At 38.1% G+C, this 21,735-nt stretch overlaps 1 protein-coding gene across 2 annotated transcripts in view; it reads left to right on the top strand.

Moving 5' to 3' along the window:
* The window catches only part of SPPL2A (signal peptide peptidase like 2A), a 51,153-nt gene extending 45,226 nt beyond the window's left edge, over positions 1-5,927 (top strand). For both annotated transcript variants that reach the window (XM_034994714.1, XM_034994713.1), the window contains one exon: positions 4,715-5,927. In XM_034994714.1, coding sequence (XP_034850605.1) covers positions 4,715-4,789 — 75 coding nt within the window. In that variant the 3' untranslated portion in view covers positions 4,790-5,927. The remainder of the gene's footprint in view (positions 1-4,714) is intronic.
* Positions 5,928-21,735: the final 15,808 nt, after the last annotated feature.

Below are 21,735 nucleotides of genomic sequence, written 5' to 3'. Positions count from 1 at the left end.
CAAAAATTTAACTTAGCTTGAATGTTGCTATTTGTGGGGGACAGTACATTAGAGGCTTTGGAATCCGTTCTGGCAAGTCACTTGGTCTGTGAAGACTCTGTCTCCTCATCCATAAAATGAGGTTGGATCTACAGGCAGGTAGGAGAATCTATAATTCATAGTGGTGGGTTACCCCAGGGCTTGGTAGGGCAGGTGGATGAGATCAGGTAAGGCTAGGCTGAGGCTTTGAAAAGTATAACTTGGAACCTCAAGAAGTGTAGTAAAGCAGAGGGAGACTAGGTATCAACCCAGTGTAAGGTCAGCCTGTGGGTCAGCCCTGAAGCCAGCCCTCAGGCCATTCCCCGCTCATCTCTCTGGCCAGCGGTGTCATAACCTTTTCCCTCCTCTCCCCTGCCTCCATTATGTTCATAGCATTGCCAGCCTGTTTCCAGAATGTGCCTTATATTATTCCCAACTCAAAATCTTCTTTCTCCGAGCTGATATCCAAGAGTTTTCCAGTTGAAATTAGGTTCACCTTTCCCCATATTTTTTGTGGACTTTGTACTTTAAATACTTAACATCTGCCTTGTAGGATAGACATTTACATATGCCTCCCTCATTAAGTTATTATCTTCTAGGTATTAGGAACCTGCAGTGCTGATAACAGTGTTTTATGTACTATAAATTCTCAGTTAATGTTATGGAAATCTTTCATGCAAAGCAACTGTAATGTTCGGTCCTTAATCCACTGACCTTTAGTCACTTTTGTGTCTATGTATATAAGCTTGTGTTTTAGCAGCCCTCATAGAATTACCAAAATTATATAAGGTTTGTAAAAGTGAGGCACTTTTTTTTTTTTTAAAGATTTTATTTATTTATTTGAGAGAGAGAGAATGAGAGACAGAGAGCATGAGAGGGAGGAAGGTCAGAGGGAGAAGCAGACTCCCTGCCGAGCAGGGAGCCCGATGCGGGACTCGATCCTGGGACTCCAGGATCATGACCTGAGCCGAAGGCAGTCGCTTAACCAACTGAGCCACCCAGGTGCCCAAGTGAGGCACTTTTAAAGCATCAAACTAGACTTGTGTCTCTACAGTTTTTATATATAATCATTATTTTTGCAAGTGCCAAAAGTTTTTGCTACTATTTGACATAATCAAATATAAAACAGGTAATATAAAATGAAGCTAGAATCTAAGGTGATGGCATACTAGTTTATGCTGCTAATCATTTGGTTCACTCCAATGCCTGGTAGTAGAGTGACTGCAAGAATAGTGGTGGTAAAAAGCAGGCCTTTGCACTAGACACCTTTTAAATGTCATGGTTAGCCCTGACAGCCTCTTTATGCTTTTTTCAAAGGGGAAATTATATCCCATTTGTTGCTGAAACTTAGAGACTTTGTGGAAGTACTTTAGTATTTTATTTAGAGTCTTTCAGCCCTTTCCATGAATTTCTCTGATCAAAAGAAATAACGTTTCTGTAGGATTTCACTAAAATAATACTAATTTGGAAATCTTTTTTTTTTTTTTTTTTTTAAGATTTTATTTATTTGAGAGAGAGCACATGAGAGGGGGGAGGGTCAGAGGGAGAAGCAGACTCCCTGCTGAGCAGGGAGCCCGATGCGGGACTCGATCCAGGGACTCCAGGATCATGACCTGAGCTGAAGGCAGTCGCTTAACCAACTGAGCCACCCAGGCGCCCTAATTTGGAAATCTTAATTGTATAGTCTATAACTCAAACCTACTTACACTATTACTTGCTATCAACTTTTTTTCTTGAATGCTTCAAGAGCTTTTGTATTCAGTTCCATTTGATTCTACCCAAAGTCTTAAGTTCTGATACTGTAGAATAAATAAAGATGTTTCTTCTCCAGAGAGAAAAATCAAGCAGTGGCCTAATTACTTTGGCATAAAGAACAACTAAGAGACATCATCATTTTAGGGGATTTTTTTGTTTGTTTCTAATACTAAATCAGTGAAGTTAGATTTATGCAGCAACCTCCAATGGGCTGTTTTACTCAGGATAGGAAGTAAGTGTTCAGTTTGTTGATATCCAGTGGGTTTGTCTCTGTTAAATGTCACTAGTGCTTCTAATTATTTTTAGAAGTCACAAGTGTAACTGACAAGTCAGAATACAGAGATACTTAGAACAACGCTGCTTTAGTATCAACAACTCTCCAGTTACTCCCCTTTAATGGGAGTTTTAATAGAGTGTTTCTGGAGATTGGTTTAATTATAAATAAGCAGAACTATCAGTAAATGCCAGGCATGCCGACCCAATATCAGAGGACATCTTTCCAAACTGGCTTTCTTATTTACAAATATTACAAAAACCTATACCAATTTCGCCAGTTAATTTTATTATCTATATTAATTTTTATGTTTTTAAAAACCTATTTCAAGGTTGCTCTTCACGTTTCTATATTGCTTTTACTGAAAAGTTGGTAAAGAAAAGTAAATACAGAGTAGAGGTCTTTACTTCTTAATAAATTGATTTTGCAAGTTTTTGTTTTTTAAACAAATACATTTATATATATAGTTAGGGATTAGATTATAGTGCCAATGAAGTACCTGAGGATTAGGAAGGAAGAGGCATCTGATAACTTAGGGAATATAGGCTGTGAATTCAGTAGGGTACAGTTGCCAGGGGAAGCAGGTCTTGGGGAAGGAAGAGGCTTTCCCCACCATCCATTCTGCTGAGGCTGCCTCCGTTCTCTCTCCCCACAGCTCCAACTTCTCACCCCCAGGACTTCTAAATTGCTAGAAGAAAAGGGACCTAAATAGACCTTACATTCTTCCCCTTGCTCTCCCTCATTTAAATGGTGACTAAAATCAGCTCTTCAACAACGTCATCCTATGTTTCGTGTGGTGAAGTGTGTGATAAATGTGTTACCTGGCTCAGCTGGGCTTTTGTTTTCCCCCCTTGAAGTGCTACAAATACGTAACTCTCTTAATCTAGGGGATATCTTTGGCAAATACAGGACCTCAGAACTGATTTTGGGGAGACTTGAGATGACTCCTAGAGTACTGGCATGGTTGGGCTTTATAAGCTGTCTCCATTTCTTTTTCTTTTTTTTTTTTTAATTTATTATTTTTTTAATTTATTTATTTAACAGAGAGATAGCACAAGTAGGCAGAGTGGCAGGCAGAGGGAAAGGGAGAAGCAGGCTCTCTGCTGAGCAGGGAGCCCGATGCGGGGCTCGATTCCAGGACGCTGGGATCATGACCTGAGCTGAAGGCAGCCGCTTAACCGACTGAGCCACACAGGCGCCCCAACTGTCTCCATTTCTTGAGACAGTTGTCAGCTGAAAGCCTAGCTCATGTGGTGGTGGTCTTCTTGTCTGGCAGGGTCAGAGACCCCATTTGGGAGTGATCCTACTGTTCCCTTTTCCAAAACACACTAAAGCTTTTAGAATCACTTAACAAAAATAGTGACATTTATCTTGCTGGTCTTTCTTCTAATTCTTGATAAAGAAGGGAATATGTGCATCACAGTACTGAAAATCACTAATCTAAAAATCTTTGACAGTCTTCACAAAGACAGTGGGTGCTTTTTTCTATCTGTAAGTAATTTCATGTGAAGAACACAGTGAAAACATGTAAGCAGTTTCTTTTTCCTTCAGTCCCAAATATGAAAAAAATAGCGTTGGTGGTATAGTGGTGAGCATAGCTGCCTTCCAAATATGAAAAAAATACATAGGACTATGGATGAGCAGAGCTGAAGTGACCGTTTGAGAAAAGTTTAACTGGTAATTCCTCTAGAGTGGTCTATAGCAAATGTATTCTTGATTTTATTTTCAGAGAGTCATTTGACCTTTAAGTACCTTCAGTTTATTTGGTTTTGGTAGAAATGTTTGTTATACGGTATTTCCAAAATTTCATGTATCATTCTTAGATTATTTTACAGTTAGCTCAAGGTGTCAACCAGGTTACACTGTCCCCAAAGTAGCAGGTATTCTCACAGTGACTTCTCATTTTTAGTTTTTTCACCTTTAGCAGTGAATGCTGCCTGGAATCGCATCCTGGAATAAGCATCAGGAATATCTTCCTTTGGTGGTAGAGTTTCCACTACCGTGAAGGCCAGTTCATATTGGGAAATGGATATAGTGGAAGATTCAGAGAAAGCATTTATCAGATTGGCCCTGAGTCAAACGATTAGGCTTCCCATGTCACTCTGACCATATCCTTAGGGGCCTGGATGTTGAACCAGTGCACTGCTCTAAAAGGAGTGGTCAGTTCCATGGAGTACTCCCTGTCTTGTTAAGATTTTTTATTTACGGCGCCTGGGTGGCTCAGTTGGTTAAGCGACTGCCCTCGGCTCAGGTCATGATCCTGGAGTCCCTGGATCGAGTCCCGCATCGGGGCTCCCTGCTCGGCAGGGAGTCTGCTTCTCCCTCTGACCCTCCCTCCTCTCATGTACTCTCTCTCTCTCTCTCTCTCTGTCTCAAATAAATAAAATCTTTAAAAAAAAAAAAAAGATTATTTATTTATTTAAGAGAGAATGAGAGTGAGCATGAGCAGGAGAAGCAGATGCCCCGTTGAGCAGCGAGCCAGACGTGGGGCTCAATCCCAGGACCCCGGGATCATGACCTGAGCCAAAGGCAGACATTTAGCCCACTCAGCCACCCAGGCGCCCCCTCTCTGTCTTTTTGAAAAAGTGGGAATCCTTTGGCCAAAGTAGTGAATATTGAGGGCAAGTTGAAATTTTGCATTTCCTGACATTTTTTATTTTTGCCTAGGTGATGGACCATCTGGACTATGCAACCAATGAAGAAAACCCTGTGACTGCTGGTGAACAGATTGTCCAACAATAATATTGAGTGGACCTGCAATAATGTGTCAGTTGATTTTCTACAAATAGAGTTTGACTTTTTAAATTGGCTTTTGAATTGACAATCTTAACAAATCTTCAGTGATATGCTTGCAAATACATATTTTTAAGAGCTGGTACTGACAATTACATCAAATAATTGAAACACATTTGCTTTTAACTATGTTAAAGTTGTGCCTTCACATTAAATAAAGCATATGGTCTGTGTAATTTTGAAAATCTATTATATACAGTATATTTTTCTAAAGAACTGTCTTGACCCACCCCTGTGCTTTCTTACTGAAATGTTTCTTACAACTCCTAGTAATAGACAAAAGCATTTCTGTCAAAGTGAGTTTTTGAACAGCTTTTACTGTCAAGAATTATGCAAATTTTATGCTCTGTAGAAATAACTGCTTACGACCATGTTCGAAGGCAGTTCAACGATGAAATTTTGGACCTTTTCACTGCAGAGGTTAGAAAAATATAATTTGGGAATATATATAAATGCATATTTTTGTAGCATAAGTTTTTTTAAAAGCCCCAATCTTTTTTAAACTTGAAAATCTAAATTACTTTAGTCTGCATATGTATTATATTAAAATATTTTTTCAGATATAAAGGAACAATATATAGAACTAGCCATTAAAAGGACACAGCAACTGAAATCCACAGTTTTCAGTGGTCTGTTTTTCTTGAAGAGGTAGCTTAAATTTCTACACTCTAACATTCAGTTTCACCATTTCTTATCTCTGAAGTTTGGTTCTGTTGATGTTAAGGCTTGAAATTTTGTAAAAACTATTTTTTTTATCAACTTCTGTGTTAACACATGTGGCTCATTGTGTGAGTACAGCATCCCTAACAGTCTATCACCTCCTCAACTGCCACCTTTTTTTTTTCCCTAATTCCCGCTCCTTTCCCCATAGGAAACCAATGTTAATCTTTTAATATTTTGATGGAGGAGCGTTTAATATACAAAGTGTGCTTCAGAGGAAAGAATTGGAGACAAAACAGGAAACTGGGTTAGTCTTAATTTACTGACAGTACAAGAATTTGAGCAAATTATCTTAGCCCAAAACCCTTGTATCTCAATTTTCCTATCTGCAAAATGAATAAGTTAGACCAATTAATCACTCTGGTACTTTCCAACTTGAAAAATATCTTTTTCAAAAAAAGAAAGAAAAAATATCTTTTTCATTCTTTGCTGAATCTCAGTGTGGCCTTGAGCATTATCCTGGGAGTCAGAGGTCGAAGTATCTTTCTACTGTCTTTTATTTTAAGAAATTCCCAAATGATGAGTGATTGCAACAAAAGCAGGATTTTGCATTTCTCTCTAAGTAATGTACAAGATTGTGAACAAGTCTGTGATCTTTCATTCAAGGCCATTTCAACTGATTAAAAGATAAAGCTAATGCCTTTTAAAAATGGATCAGATCTTTGATGTTTGCAGTAAATTTAATATTTGAGGGAATTAGATGCTTTTGTTTAAATTTTGCTAACTAAATTGTAGATAGAGAAGCTCCCTGACAGTCAGCCCCTCTTTCCACTTAGTATACTTATGGGTCCTTTGGTTTATGGCAAAATGACTGGTAAGTATCTGTCAAGTTAAGAGTTAATTTTGCCTCCATAATATCAAGTTTGAATTTTTTCCAGAGAATCTAATTTATTTGGCAGACATTGATAGAACAGGTTAAGTGCCATTTTAAAGCTCCAACTATATTTTCATTTATAATATCAATAAAATGTTTGCCAAAATAGAGCTTTTTTAGTAAAATTATCTGTACTCATCCCAACTTTATGATATTTAAAAGCCTCAACCACATTTTATGAAGAACATTAAAGAAAATTTTACATCTAGAAATCTGAAATCTTAGTTCTTTGATACAAATTCTACTTTATCCAACCATAAGTTATGAGAGGTAAATCTTTGTTCTAGTTTGCTATTAAGATCTTATCGATTAAATGAAAATAAGAAACAAAAAGTGAAATTCCACAAATTTCTCCATTCTCAATCTCAACCGTATTTGTATTCAAAGAACACTTCTAGCAACCTAGTTGAAAATATTTTGAGAAATTACAGTAAAGTGCAGAAGTATCTTATTTTGGAAATCAAAATGAACGGAAGATGAGGGAGATGAAAGCTTGGCTTTAAAAGGCTGTGTCATTTCTTTCCCTGTCATCCTCCCACCACCTATAACTTGAAGGGGAAGAGAGTTGTTTTCTTCCTAAATATGTCTTTAAAACAGTGGGATATATAGTATTATTACTTATTGCAAAAAGATAATAATTTATTACTTTTTAGAAAAGTGTGAACATTTTGTAGCTTATCAAACAAAGAACTAAATATCTCAAATTGTAATGTAGGTGATTTTTTACTTCGGTTTAGGTCAGCAAAGATAAATAAGAGGTTTGTGGTGAAAGACCTTTATATTCTAGTACACTATATTTTCTTCTAGCTTGTAGATTTTTAGATTAGCAGTACCTTAGTAGACTTGGTGATTTACTTTTGAAGGGAGAGAATTTTAACCCATCCACTGTTGGCATTTACAGATTTTAGTTTCATGTCCATAGAGGTTTTGGTGAAATGGGACATTTAAAGTAAATACAAAGGAGATTTCCAGTGTTCCTTTGCTCTTTCAATTTCTTCCGTAGGTATAAGCAAACATTATTTCTACGTTTGACTAAAAAATATTTGAACTGAATTTATTTAAGCTTGGTTTCTAGAAGTTCAACCTGATGATCTCAGCCAATGAGATTTCAGAAACAGGAATTGCATTTCAGACCAGTGGAATGCACTAGTTTGAAAGGGTTTATGTTTTCCCATTAATAAGGAAAAAAGTTGAACGATGCCAAATAACCAATTCTGCAGTTTAAAATTTTTATTTTCAGTGCTCTTTTTACCTCAGAGGACAATTCTAAACGGGGGTGGGGGGGGGTAATGTAAATAAAATCAAGATCCTGAATTTATATTCAGTATATTCACTTTTTGCTTCCTGGAAGAAAGATACTCTGTAAATTCAAGTGACCCAAATCAAATTACTCAACCGTTTGGAATTGGAAAGAAATTGTGTAGTACACATGGTTTGGGTTACTGAAATTTTAGAGTAAACAAAATGATTGATAGTTAAATATACAGGCCATATTATAGTGAACACCATATATGTAAATTTCCTTGTTTAATGTTGCCATATTTAAGGATAGCTTTGCATCTATGAAAATATTCATTGGCAGGAAAATCATTTTTAAATTACATTTTAGAACAGTCCTGTATTATTGGCAATTGAGGCAACTAAGAGAAAAAAGAATATTTAATGTCATTGTATGTTTCTTTGATTAGGCATAAAAAATATTGTAAACTTCTATTCCTTTGGAGTATGGATTTTTTTAATATCTAAAGTTTAGTTAGCCTGCAGAATTTCCCAGTAGGACAAATCAGTGTAAAGTTTTTGCCTATTTTATACCTATTGTATTTTGTTCAAATGAGAACCTTTTTAAAAATACATATGATTGAATTTTTACTTCTTAGAAAACAGTTTGAGTGTGGAATTCTTTTTTTTTTAACACTTTGATATGTGAGTTGGTATAAATTAATAGTTTTATAACACTACTAGGCTTTATTTTTTTATGGAACATGATTTGAAATTTAAAATTTTTTTGGTGTTAATTTAGCAGTGCTTTAAAACTTCATTATGTGCCAATACTGATAAGAAAAACAATTTTTTTAATGTATTGAATTCACTATGGTATTCAATAAATTATATTTTAAAATAAAATTTGTATTTGTTTTATTTTTAATGGTGAAAAATAACTGAAAATTTAAAGTATACTAGATTATGTTCACATAAAGTATAAATGGTAATAATCTTTAGGAAATTGTGTAGTTATTTAAGTCTGACAAATTATCCATAAAACCTAGATTCCATAAGTGTCATTTACTGGAAATTTATACTGATACATAATACCCCTTCGTAAGTATTTATTGAATTAATGTATGCGTGGACTTTTTTTTTAAACCAAGAAATGTTACCTGTTACAATGAACATTCCTGGCATTTGCACCTTTGCTGATGTTCTCACAAATTACTAAGATCCCTGCTGCCATTGTACTGCCCTTTTAACAAGCTTTACAGCTCATTTTTCTCATGCTAAAATGTGAGACCCAGTGTATCAGACTCACCTGGAACCCTTGTTGAACTCCAGATTGCTGGCTCCAGTCCCAGATTTTCTAATTCAAGTCTGGAGTTGAATCCAACCAAAAATTTCCATTTCTAACAAGTTCCCAGGTGACATTGGTACTGCTGGCCTGGGGACCACACTTTGAGAACTACTGGTCTAGGGAAATAGAGTATAATAGTTGCCTCAAGGGCCCACCATGAGGTTTGTTATCTTAAATTTAAAATGACTATTCTCTGTGTGTGTGTGTGTCCAGCCACGTTCGGTTTACACAGGTACAATACTGAATTGAATGAGGGCTGTGATTTAGCCAAGCAAGGTCAAGAAATTTAAAGAGGAACAAGGGAATTTAGGATGTATGTGAAGCAGTGAATACAACTTACTAACTATGAAATTTAAGCTGGACAAGAAGACATGAAGATTTGAGGGGGTGATGGAATGATAGTGAAAAGGTGTGGGGATAAATGCATTTTAGGTCCCTATATTGTTGAGTGATTGTTGGGTTTAGAATATCAGAAGTTGGATAGATGAGCAGTGGTGATCTGAGTGGAGTGTTAGAAATTGAAATTATGAGGAATTGCCATTACTGGTAATGACAAGGTCAGTGTAGGCTTCCCAGATAAAATACAGGATGCCCATTTAAATTTGAATTTCAGATAAATAATGGTCACTTTTTAGTGTAGGTGTATTCCAAGGCATACTTAGAACATACATTGTATTTTTCTTGATAGCTTATTCCCAGTATGGGTCTATTTTTCTCCGTTATACTGATCACTCAATGAATCCTTTCTGTCTAGTAATCCTTCAATTATGGGAAATATTTTTAAATTATTTCACTCATTATTACCTCCCCTTCATTTTCTCTGTTATTTCTTTCTGGAAGCCCTGATATTTTGATGTTGCACCTCCTGTACTAATCCTCTATTTGTCTTATCTTTCCTCTCAAATATTCCACAACCTATCTTTTCACCCTGTTAATCTAGAAGATATCCTTAACATTATCTTCTAATCTTTTATTGGATTTTTTATTTCTGCTAACATGTTTTTAATTTCCAAGAGCTCTTTTTTGCTCTCTGACACTTTTTTTCTAGCATCCTATTGCTGTTTCATTGATGCCATATATTCTCTTAACTCTGAAAATATTAATGACAGGGCTTTTGTTAGCTTGTTTTTGAAACGTATCTGTATAGCCACTGCTTTCTTTCCAATTCCATTCTTGTATGTTATATCTTAGAAGCTTTCTTCAGAGGAAAGGAAATTTTCAGATTTCTGCTGATGTTCAAGAGTGAAAAACTAAAAACCCAATTGGATACTCTGAGCACATAAGTGGGGCTTAAAGAAACTTTTTATTTTTATTTATTTTATTTTTTTATTTTTTTAAAGATTTTATTTATTTATTTGAGAGAGAGAATGAGATAGCATGAGAGGGGGGAGGGTCAGAGAGAGAGGCAGACTCCCTGCTGAGCAGGGAGCCCGATGTGGGACTCGATCCCGGGACTCCAGGATCATGACCTGAGCTGAAGGCAGTCGCTTAACCAACTGAGCCACCCAGGCGCCCTATTTTTATTTATTTTTGAGAGAGAGAGAGCAAGTGAGCCGGGAGTCCAATGCAGGACTTAATCCCAGGACCCTGGGATCATGACCTGAGCCAAAAGCAGATGCTTAACCTACTGAGCCACCCAGGCACCCGTAAGTGGGGCTTACATGAAAGGTACATTGTAGGATGGTCTGGCTCTGCTGCTGGGAAAGGCTGATGTTGGTATTTTTAAGTGCCTTCTTGTGGGATGATCAGATTCCTTCAAAACAATCTCTTCCAATCTCCTGGAGTCATGTGGTTGGAGAAAGTGTTGACAGTCTTAGCGTTCTGTATGTAAACATTCACTCAAATACCATTTTCAGTGTGTTACCTATGCATGCCCTCAATTGTGACTGGATCCCGCAGGCCAGAGCCCCCCCCCCCCCGTTTTACTCTCTCCAAGGATCAAAACTCCACTTTTCTGCCAATCAGGGAGGGACACTTGCCCACCTACATGAAGTAGGGGAGGAGATCTGTGGCTCTTCATGGATTTGAAAATAGCCATGTTATTTTCATCCCAAATGAAGTAATTGGTTTAACCAATGATCATCAGTGTATGAAACCATTAGGTAAAAGGAAGGTTTAAACTGTCAGCACCTGAAATCATTGATAAATCTTAATATTACTAAAAGTGGGACAACCAGACATTGCAGGCCTTTCAACATGATGTAGTGTGAAGCACAAAGCACCATGAAATGTTCTTGCAAAAAAGATAACCTGGAATCTAATCAAATTAGAGCATGAACTTCCAACTATGGGAAATATGGAGGATGAAGAAACAAAGAACACTCAAGGGAGGGATGCCTGGGTGGCTCAGTCAGTTAAGCGGCTGCCTTCGGCCCGGGTCATGATCCCAGAGTCCTGGGATCAAGTCCCACATCGGGCTCCTTGCTCAGCAGGGAGCCTGCTTCTCCCTCCCTCTCCCTCTGCTTGTGCTCTCTCTGTGAAATAAATAAAATCTAAAAAAAAAAAAAGAACACTCACGGGAGCAAACTTACAGATAAAGAATATTCAACATTCTAAAGGACCACTGAATTGGTTCTTGTAATAAATCAATAGCATGGGGGAAAAGTGAGGAAAGAAGGTTTGCTCTAAATTAAAAGAAACTTCTGTGACCTGACACCCAAATCCCTTGTGTAGACCTTGTTTGGATCCCGATTCAAAAACCAACTAAACAAGACATTGGTGAACCACCTAGGAAAACTTGGTTATGAACCAGATAAAAGACAATACCAAATAGTTACTACTTATTTTTTTAGATGTGATAACGGCATGATGTCCACTTTTTTAAACAGCTGTATGTCAAAATAAAGAGCAAAATGATATGATGTCTATGATTTGCTTTAAATTGAATCAGCTTCAGCTAAGAAAATAAGAAAAAGAAAAAAAACAGATAAAGCAAATGCAGTAAAATCTTGATAATCATTGAAGCTCGGTGATGGGTGTTTGTTTTTACTCTTGTGTATGCATGAAATCCCCCCCCACCTGCATGAATTTATTAAAATTTTTCATTTGAGAACTGTTGCTTCATGTAATGTTGCAATGGAGCAAACTTAGGTGTGTGTTCAATTTCCTTTCATGTGTATCTCTCCTTACATTTTTACTCTTGAGCTGTACATTTATAATCACTGGCATCTATATTGTATTTAAATCTTTTTCAAAGCACAGAGCCAATTATCCAATTAATAGCTGGTTTCTTGGTTATTTTATGTTTTTACATATTTTAGCTTTATTTAAGGTGTTATGTATACTGTAATTGCCTTGTATGATCTTGAAGTATATTAAGTTAACTACCTGCATGTTATCCCTTTGAGATTTTCATGAAACAAGATGAAAATCTAAGAATAGTGAGGCAGGTATATACACATACACATACACACGTAAACGGACATATATACTTATAGTAATTCCATTTTAATGCCATTTAACTTCCATTGTTATCCTTAGATAACCTTATAATGTTAAAATCTTAATAAGTTGCTATTAAGTTAGGAGATATGTGTTAGCAATGTTGATATATAAGAGAAATAAAGATATCCAGTATCAGGGGCACCTGGGTGGCTCAGATGGTTAAGCGTCTGCCTTCGGCTTGGGTCATGATCTCAGGGTCCTGGGATCGAGCCCCGCATCGGGCTCCCTGCTCCTTGGGAGCCTGCTTCTCCCTCTGCCTCTCTCTCTCTCTCTGTCTCTCATGAATAAATAAATAAAATCTTAAAAAAAAAAAAAAAAAGATATCCAGTATCAGAAAATCAGATCTTTTTTTGAGATCCCTTGTTTTCAATTTTTAAAAAATATTTGCTTGTTTGTTTAGTTTTGAGAGACAGAGAAAACATGCAAGCCCGGGGTGGAGGTGGGGGGGATTGGGAGGAGGGGCAGAAGGAGAGGGAGAGAGAATTCCAAGCCGGCTCCACGCTCAGCACAGAGCCCAACATGGGGCTCAATCTCACGACCCTGAGATTATGACCTGAGTTAAAATCAAGAGTCGGAGGGCACCTGGGTGGTTCAGTTGGTTAAGCGACTGCCTTCGGCTCAGGTCATGATCCTGGAGTCCCGGGATCGAGTCCCGCATCGGGCTCCCTGCTCGGCGGGGAGCCTGCTTCTCCCTCTGACCCTCCCCCCTCTCATGTGCTCTCTGTCTCTCTCATTCTCTCTCTCTCAAATAAATAAATAAAATCTTAAAAAAAAAAAAAAAGAGTCGGACACCACCGAATGAGTCACCCATGCGCCCCTCCTTGTTTTCAATTTTTACCGATATCCTATGTAAAGAAAACCTTTTTTAGCAAACAAGATTATCAAAGCCAACAGCTGCTTCAAACTAGATAATCAAGTTTAGACTTATTATATATCTGACTACTTGGGTTTGCTCAAAAACATTGATATGTCTATGCAAATTAATAACAATTCACAATTAGAACCACCAATTAATAATTTAAAAATTGGCCATGAAAATTAAAATCTGCAGCACAGTCTCATGATCTCTAAAATCCCAAATCACTAACATGTACAACCTGATTATCCATCCCTCAGTTTTATGTGATTAAGTCTCTGCCTGAGACTGAAATTCAGAGATTAGGTTTTTACATAAACTTCACAAGTTTTGTTTGTTTATTTTTACTTTCTCAGGAAGTAGTTGAATCAAATGATTTAGGAATAGCTACAACATCAAAATTAGTTTTAGGAAATTATCACTGTTCATCATAGTTGGATATATTTAGTCTCAGACCCCTCTAAACTCTGCCCAGCCAAAGTCATCCATTCATTGTAGACTCACATACACTTCTTTCTGCAGTCCCAGCAATAACATTCTTCATTAACACAAAGGCTTTGCTCAAGTCAAAGGGGAATTTCTCTACATGGCTACTAGTATTTGGTTCTAGCTTCTGCCCAAATACAGTCACTTGGGGCAGAGTTTTAAAACTTCAGGAAGAGATTTATTTTTTTCCTTTAAAAATAAACTAGGGCCAGGGCGCCTGGGTGGCTCAGTTGTGAAGTATCTGCCTTCGGCTCAGGTCATGATCCCAGGGTCCTGGGATCAAGCCCCGCATCGGGCTCCCTGCTTGGTGGGAAGCCTGCTTCACCCTCTCCCACTCCCCCTGCTTGTGTTCCCTCTCTCGCTGTCTCTCTCTCTGTCAAATAAATAAATAAAATCTTAAAAAAAAAAAACAAACAAAAAAAACACCTAGGACCAAAGAAGAGTTACAAAAAATGTTTATTTTTGTGTATTATGTAACTAATTGGCATTCTTGCATGTACTAAAGCTGAAGAAGCCCAATTTTCATCCTCTCAATAATTCAAGAACTATTTATTGAATACCAATGATATGCCAGGCACTGTACTAAACTATTGGGGTTAGAGATTAATATTTGAAATATTCCAGGTATTTTTGGTTGCCATTTTATAAGCTTTCCCCTTGCAAACCAGGTTAATTCTTTTGAAAGAATGCCTCAGGAAGAAAATCCGTTAATCCTCTATCCAAAGTACAGCAAAATTTGTTGGAACTGGTTTAATCACTCTTTGCTTATATAAACAAAGGATTTTCCAGACATTTATAAGTGTCTAATTTAGGTGACAGGGAAATTTTATATAAAATAGGCATTGCATATATTGACTTTCTTTTTAGTTGTTTTGATGCTTTCATCGATTTTAATTATTTTCATGTTGCCAGCGTTCTAAGTTGCTCCTCTTCGGTTATGAGATACAGCGTCTCTTTCTCAGTTGCCTGGGGACTTAGAGCAATGGCAAATCCATTCAGGGAGAAGTCAAAGCATGACTGACACGGAAACAATCATATAAACCAGCTGGTAAAGAAAACAAAGATCCTGAATTAGCTGATTAAATAGTTTGAGGAAAAGATTTTGTGAAAGACTGAATCATATGCAATCTGTTGTTCTCTATTATTAGTGACTGATGTCTCCTTTTTTTTTTTTTTTTTTTTACTATCACAAGGGGGTAATACAGCATAAGGGTTAAGGGGATTAGAGTCTGGAATTAGACTGTCATAGTTGTAACCCTGGCTCTGCCCCATGCCTCAGTTTCCTCCTCTGTACAACAAGGATGATAATAGTATTTAGCTGATGGAGTTGAAAGGACTTAATACATGTTGAGTAGAACAACACCAGGCAGATAGAAACCATTCAACAAATGCTAGCTAGCTATTAATGTGAGGAGGTAAGGACACTGATGCTTTCAAATTGTTGAACTGTAAATGTGCTTTACTCATCTGAATGTAAACCTCTATATTTGTGTGGATGTCAAGATTTGTGAAACATGTATTAAAGAATTGTAGGAAGTCATAAAACCTGCTAGTGTTACAGATAGTAATCATTCATAAATTGTACTACTTCTAGTCACTTCATTTTTTTAGATTTTATTTTAAAATAAAATATTTATTTTAAATATTTAAAATATTTTTACCTTATAAAAATATTTCATTTTTAAGGGGGAGGGGCAGAGGGAGAGAAGCAGGCTCCCTGCTAGCAGGGAACCCAAGGCAGGGCTCTATCCCACGACCCTGGGATCATGACCTGAGCTGAAATCAAGAGTCAGATGCTTAACCGACTGAGCCACCCAGGCGCCCCTGGTCACTTCAGATATAATACAACTTACAATAAACTCAGAATATTCTAAAAATATTTTTTCTAAGTTAAAATTAAGCCTCTTTATTATTAAATACCCCAAGGCCTCAGAAAATCTACTAATATTTAAAATGGTTGTTTTGCAAATATCCCTATTACAGCTGTTTGAGTTTAGATCAGTGAAATGTGCTTCTGAAAGTTTCGAAAGGTAATGCAACACCAAGTATTGTATATATATATTTGTTAACAAATTTAAATTACAAAAACAAAGAAGAAATTGTCTTTATTACTGTCGCTTCCTAGTAAGTCTTGAAGTGGGGTAGTATTAATGTCAGCCTTCAAGTTTGTTCTTCTCCTTTAATATTATGTTGGTGATTATCAGTATTTTGCCTCTCCATATAAATTTTAGAATCAGTTTGTTGGTATCCATAAAATCACTTGCTAAGATTTTTATTGAAATTGTGTTGAATTTATAGATCAAGTTGAGAAGAACTGATATCTAGACAATATTGAGTCTTCCTATCCATGTAGATGGAGCATCTCTCCATTTATTTAGAGCTTCTTCAATTTCTTTCCTCAGAGTTTTGTTTCCTCATATGAATCTTGTATATATTTTGTTAGATTTATACCTAAGTGTTTCATTTTCTTGGTGCTAATGTAAACGGTATTGTGTTTTAATTTCAAATTTCAATTATTCATTTCTCATACAATTTTCTCAGGATAAAAATTTTTTTGCTTGAAAATCTTTTGTTGACCACACAATTGTAATTCTCTACAACAAAATTGGATGGAAGACGGGTACTATTAGGATTCTGCAGAGAATGCTTCCCCATAACTGATTGTCATATATATAAATAGATATATAAAATTGGCTCATGCAATTACGGAGTTTGAGAAATCCCACTATTTGCTGTCTGCAGGACAGGAAAGCCAGTGGTATAGTTCTGAGAACCAGAGGGCTGATGGTGTATTTGCAGGCAAGAACAGGAGACGACTGATGTCCCAGCTCATCTGCCAGGCAGAGAACAAATTCCCCCCTTCCTCTGCCTTTTTGTTCTATTTGGGTCCTCAATAGATCGAAGAAGCCCCATCCACACTGGGGAGAAAAATCTGCTTTACTCAGTATCCCAATTCAAATGCCAACCTCATGCAGAAACACCCTCACAGACACCCCCAGAAATCATGTTCAATCTCCATGTCCATGTCAAGTTGGCAATTAAAATTAACCATCATGGGGTAATCAGAATTAGTGATCCTCACACTGAGATACAGATACATGCCCATGGTGATAAATGAAGACATTCCAAGGGATATGGATAATATTAACTGGTTTCATAAGAGTGATTTTATTTCATATTTCTCTTACTTCCATCTTCTTTTTGTCTTTCTTATTTCCACCTTCTTAGAGGATATCTCATAGTTGTTTCTACATACCATGTGCACTGGGGAATTGGACACTTAGAAACCAAGGCCAGTATAGTCAATCAGTTTTAGAACAAAACATTTAAAGAAAGAGGTACAAACAGTAGCACAAGGTCTGAGCCATGTCAGGAAGTGACCTAGCTCACACTGTGTGCTCCACAGGAGATGTTCAACAAATACAATGAGTAAATGGATGACTGATTAATTAAACATTCTACTATGAGAACACAGACTTCCATATTCTGCTCCACTTCCTCTAAGTATGTAGTAACAGCACTTTGTCTTAATCTGACAAAACTCTGCATGCCTGAACCAAAGATCAGAGTTACATCTTTAGAATCTGGGCTATCAGAGAATTAGGTTTTTTTCTTCAACAAATATTACTGAATGATTCTTACGTATGTGTCATCAAGGTAGGATACCGGTGAATAAGGTAGGTAAGGTTAGGATCCTTGGATGTTTAGTGGCAGGAGGTGAGGGGATTGTAAGTAAGTAAGTAGGTAAGTAAGTAAATAAGTAAGCTGGTAAGCTGGTAAGCTGGTAAGCTGGTAATTAGAGTGAGAGAAATGCTGTAATAGGGAATATACAGTATACAATGGGAGCATATAGAAGCAACACCTAAACCAGATTGGCTGTGCTATGTGGAGGAAATAAAAGAATTCTTGAGGGCGCCTGGGTGGCTCAGTTGGTTGGGCGACTGCCTTCAGCTCAGGTCATGATCCTGGAGTCCCGGGATCGAGTCCCACGTCGGGCTCCCTGCTCGGTGGGGGGTCTGCTTCTCCCTCTGCCCTCTTCCCTCTCGTGCTCTCTGTCTCTCATTCTCTCTGTCTCAAATAAATAAATAAAATCTTAAAAAAAAAAAAAGAATTCTTGAAAGAAGGAATTTACAAGTTGAGGCCTGATAATGGACGTTTGAAGAGGACAGGAAGTAGACTAGAAGTAACTAGAGATAAAACTGGAAAAATAAGATGAGATTAGATACTAAAGTATTTGGACCTGTTATGAGAGCATTAAGAGCCGCTGAAGGGTTTGAAGTATAGAAAAGAGCTAAGGATCGTTCTTACTAAAGCAATTTTAAGGAAGTGACTGTTTAGCTTTATTACTGGAGTCCCAGCATCTTATCATTTTAAGAGAGTTGATATGACATGGTTATACCTCTCTGCCTTTGTTTGGGTATTCTCTTGATCTACACCTTACTAAACTTCTATATATATATACCCTTCCAATTCTTCCCACAATACTCAGTTCATATTCTAGTGCCCCCAAACTTTTCAAACATTCCCCAGCTGGTGGCTTGCTTCTACCACAGCATAGCGCCTTATTTGTACCACATTTTAATCAGTAATATATTGCTGCATAACAGATTACCCTCAAATTAATGACTTGAAGGAACAATAAACACATCATTTCTCATAGTTCCCAGAGTCAGGAACTTGGAGAAGCTTAGCGGTGACTCTGTCTCAGAGTTTTGCATGAGGTTACAAGATGTCAGTTGGGGCTGCCGATATCTGACATCTGGGGTCGAAGGATACACTTTCAGGACGGCCTACCCATACAGTGGGCAAGTTGGTGCTCACTCTTGACAGGTCTCATCTCCTTGCCACGTGTACGTCTTCACAAAACAGCTTAAGTGGGGCGCCTGGGTGGCTCAGTTGGTTGGGCGACTGCCTTCGGCTCAGGTCATGATCCTGGAGTCCCTGGATCGAGTCCCGCATCGGGCTCCCTGCTCGGCGGGGAGTCTGCTTCTCCCTCTGACCCTCCTCCCTCTCATGCTCTCTGTCTCTCATTCTCTCTGTCTCAAATAAATAAATAAAATCTTAAAAAAAAAAAACAAAAAAACAGCTTAAGTGTCCTCATGGCATGGCACCTGACTTCCCCCAGAGTGAGTATTCTAAAAGAGCAAGGTGGGGGCCAAAACATCTTTTATGACCAAGCCTTAGAAGTCTGACACATTGTCATTTTCACAATATCCCACCAATCACACAGGTCAGCCCTATTCATTGTGGGAGATTACACAAGGGTGAGAATACCAGGAAGTGAGGAACACGAAGGGCCCTATTGGAGGTTGGCTAACACAGCAATTATAGTATTTATCTTCATTATGAGTTTGGCTTGTATATCTGTTCCACTAGATCAGTGTTTCTCACCCTTTTTTTCATAACTCCACTGTGCAGTCTTTTTAGACATGTTTTTCCTAATTGTACCCCCCTCATGAAATTGTAATGTTTATTTACGTACTATACGTATATCCGTGCTTTATATATAAAAAGAGTAGTATTTTCTTTTTTTTTTTTTTTTTTAAGATTTTATTTATTTATTCATGAGAGACAGAGAGAAACAGAGGGAGAAGCAGGCTCCCAAGGAGCGGGAAGCCCGATGCGGGACTCGATCCCAGGACCCTGGGATCATGACCTGAGCCGAAGGCAGATGCTTAACCATCTGAGCCACCCAGGCGCCCAAGAGTAGTATTTTCACACACACATCCCCTTCCCCCCGCCCAGGAATCAATTTTCACTTCCAAGAAGTAACTGATATCACTCCCTTTGATGTTGAGAATGCATGCAAGTCCGAAAGCTGAAAATCCGAGAGTGGGCTGCCTCCAATCTTCCTCCAGGGAAAGACCTGGGGGTAAGGGTGGGGAAGGGGGTGGCAAACTCCCTGCAGCCCACACACACTCTCCCAAGGCAAAAACGTTTCTCCTGTCTTTCCTAGGGAGGCGCCTATCACTCTTTGGAATTCAGTTCTCTTGGTTGCCTACCACGACCTCAGTTCTCTGATGAGTTTTAAAAATAACAGTTTTGCAGATTGTCTGGCTTTTTCTTGTTAGAATGGGAGTGACATTCTCTTGTTGCTTTCTACATCTTAAGAGGAAGTGGAACTCTTCTTTTTCAGTTTCATGAAAATAATCAAAGGGGTTTCCATGCACTAAGTGCCCTGAGAGTGTCTCCTACTGCCTTCTAAGGCAATGTCCGTAGCTTACAGTGCTCACGCATTTTCTCATTTCTTTAGAGTTTGCGTTGTTTGTGGTCATTTGTATAGCTGACATTTACTGAGCCCTTAGTATGTTCTAACACTGTTCTACATGCATTAGTTCATTTCGAACCACCCCTGACTCCCCTCTTTTCTCTCATGCCCACATCCTATCTGTCAGGTGATCCTTTGGCTCTATCTTCAAAATATAACCCATTCCTCTAAAAACTAAAAATGGACTTAAGAAGGGCCTAGCAATTGCATTTATCTCAGAGAAATGAAGAGTTATTTTCATGGAGGAACTTATACACAAATGTTCATAGCAACTTTGTAGTGGTCCAGACCTCCCCAAATGTCCTTCAAAAGATGAATGGACAAACTGTGGTGATGAAGGATAGTTGGAAGAAAGGCAGGCAGGGACAAGGGGGGCACTGCCCTAAGAGGAAACCACCCTTAAGAGGATTTTATGCCACCCTGGAAGGAGCCCTCCCTCCTTTCCCACGTAATAGATGACAAAACCTGATTGGATGACAGGAGCAGGGAGGGTTGATCAAATTAAGACAGCCCTCCAACAAAGCCCATAAAAACCCCTAGATACAGAACCTCCTCTGGGGTCCCCTCCCTCTTTGGGAGTTTTATATTCTATCATTCAATAAACTTTACTATCACTCAATAAAACTTGCTTTGCTGCCCACTACTCCGTCTGGTCTACTCCTTAATTTTTCAAAGCAGCGTGACCAAGAACTGCGGGCACCGAAGGAAAAGAAATCCTGTAGCAGTGGTACATCCAGATCATGGGGTGCTGTTCAGCAATGAAGAAGAATAAATTGCTGGTACTAGCAACAACTTGGATGAATCTCCAGGGAATTATGCTTAGTGAGGCTAGCCACAGGGGGATACATACTGCACGATCCCATTTATGTAACAGTTGTGAATAACATAATTATGGAGCTAGAACTGCAGACTGCTGGATGTCAGGTTAGGAGTGGGATGGGAAGGGTGTGGCTATAAGGGAGTGACATGAGGGATCTCATAATACAGTTCAGTATCTTGATTGATTGGGTGGTTACTCCAGGCTATACATGTGACAAAGTTGTATAGAGCTACACACAAATATATACACAAATGAGTGCATATATAACCGGTGAAATCAGAGTAAACTCTGGATTGTTCCAAGGTCAATTTTTTGGTTTTGATATTGTGCTGTTGTGCACTATGAGATGTTGGGGGGTAGGAGGGGAAGAGATATTGAGGAAGCATATTTGTACTTCTTTGTGTATTTGTAACCTCCTACAATTATTTTTTTTTAAGATTTTATTTATTTATTTGACAGAGAGAGACACAGCGAGAGAGGGAACACAAGCAGAGAGGAGTGGGAGAGGGAGAAGCAGGCTTCCCCTCCAGCACGGAGCCTGATGCGGGGCTCGATCCCAGGACCGTGGGATCATGACCTGAGCCGAAGGCAGACGCTTAACGACTGACTGAGCCACCCAGGCGCCCTAATTCTACAATTATTTTAAAGTAAAAATTCTAAATACACAAAGAAAAAATCTAAGACTTGGTGCAGTGCCATGCTTTTTCATTTTTTTAAAAATCATGTATAACACCTCACTTAGTGCTTTAAGCAAAGTGTAGCAGTAAATGCTGAATTGTTGCAAATAATTGGGCAAAGATAGGGAGGAGAATGAGTATGTGATCCAGTGAGAGTGGGAAATAGAGCTGTCATTGACCAAAA

Source organism: Mirounga leonina, unplaced genomic scaffold, assembly GCF_011800145.1.
Source record: "Mirounga leonina isolate KUSES-001 unplaced genomic scaffold, KU_Mleo_1.0 Mir_91, whole genome shotgun sequence".
NCBI lineage: Eukaryota > Metazoa > Chordata > Mammalia > Carnivora > Phocidae > Mirounga > Mirounga leonina.
The sequence above is the reverse complement of the archived record's forward strand: the minus strand, read 5'-3'. Positions and strand labels throughout refer to the sequence as shown.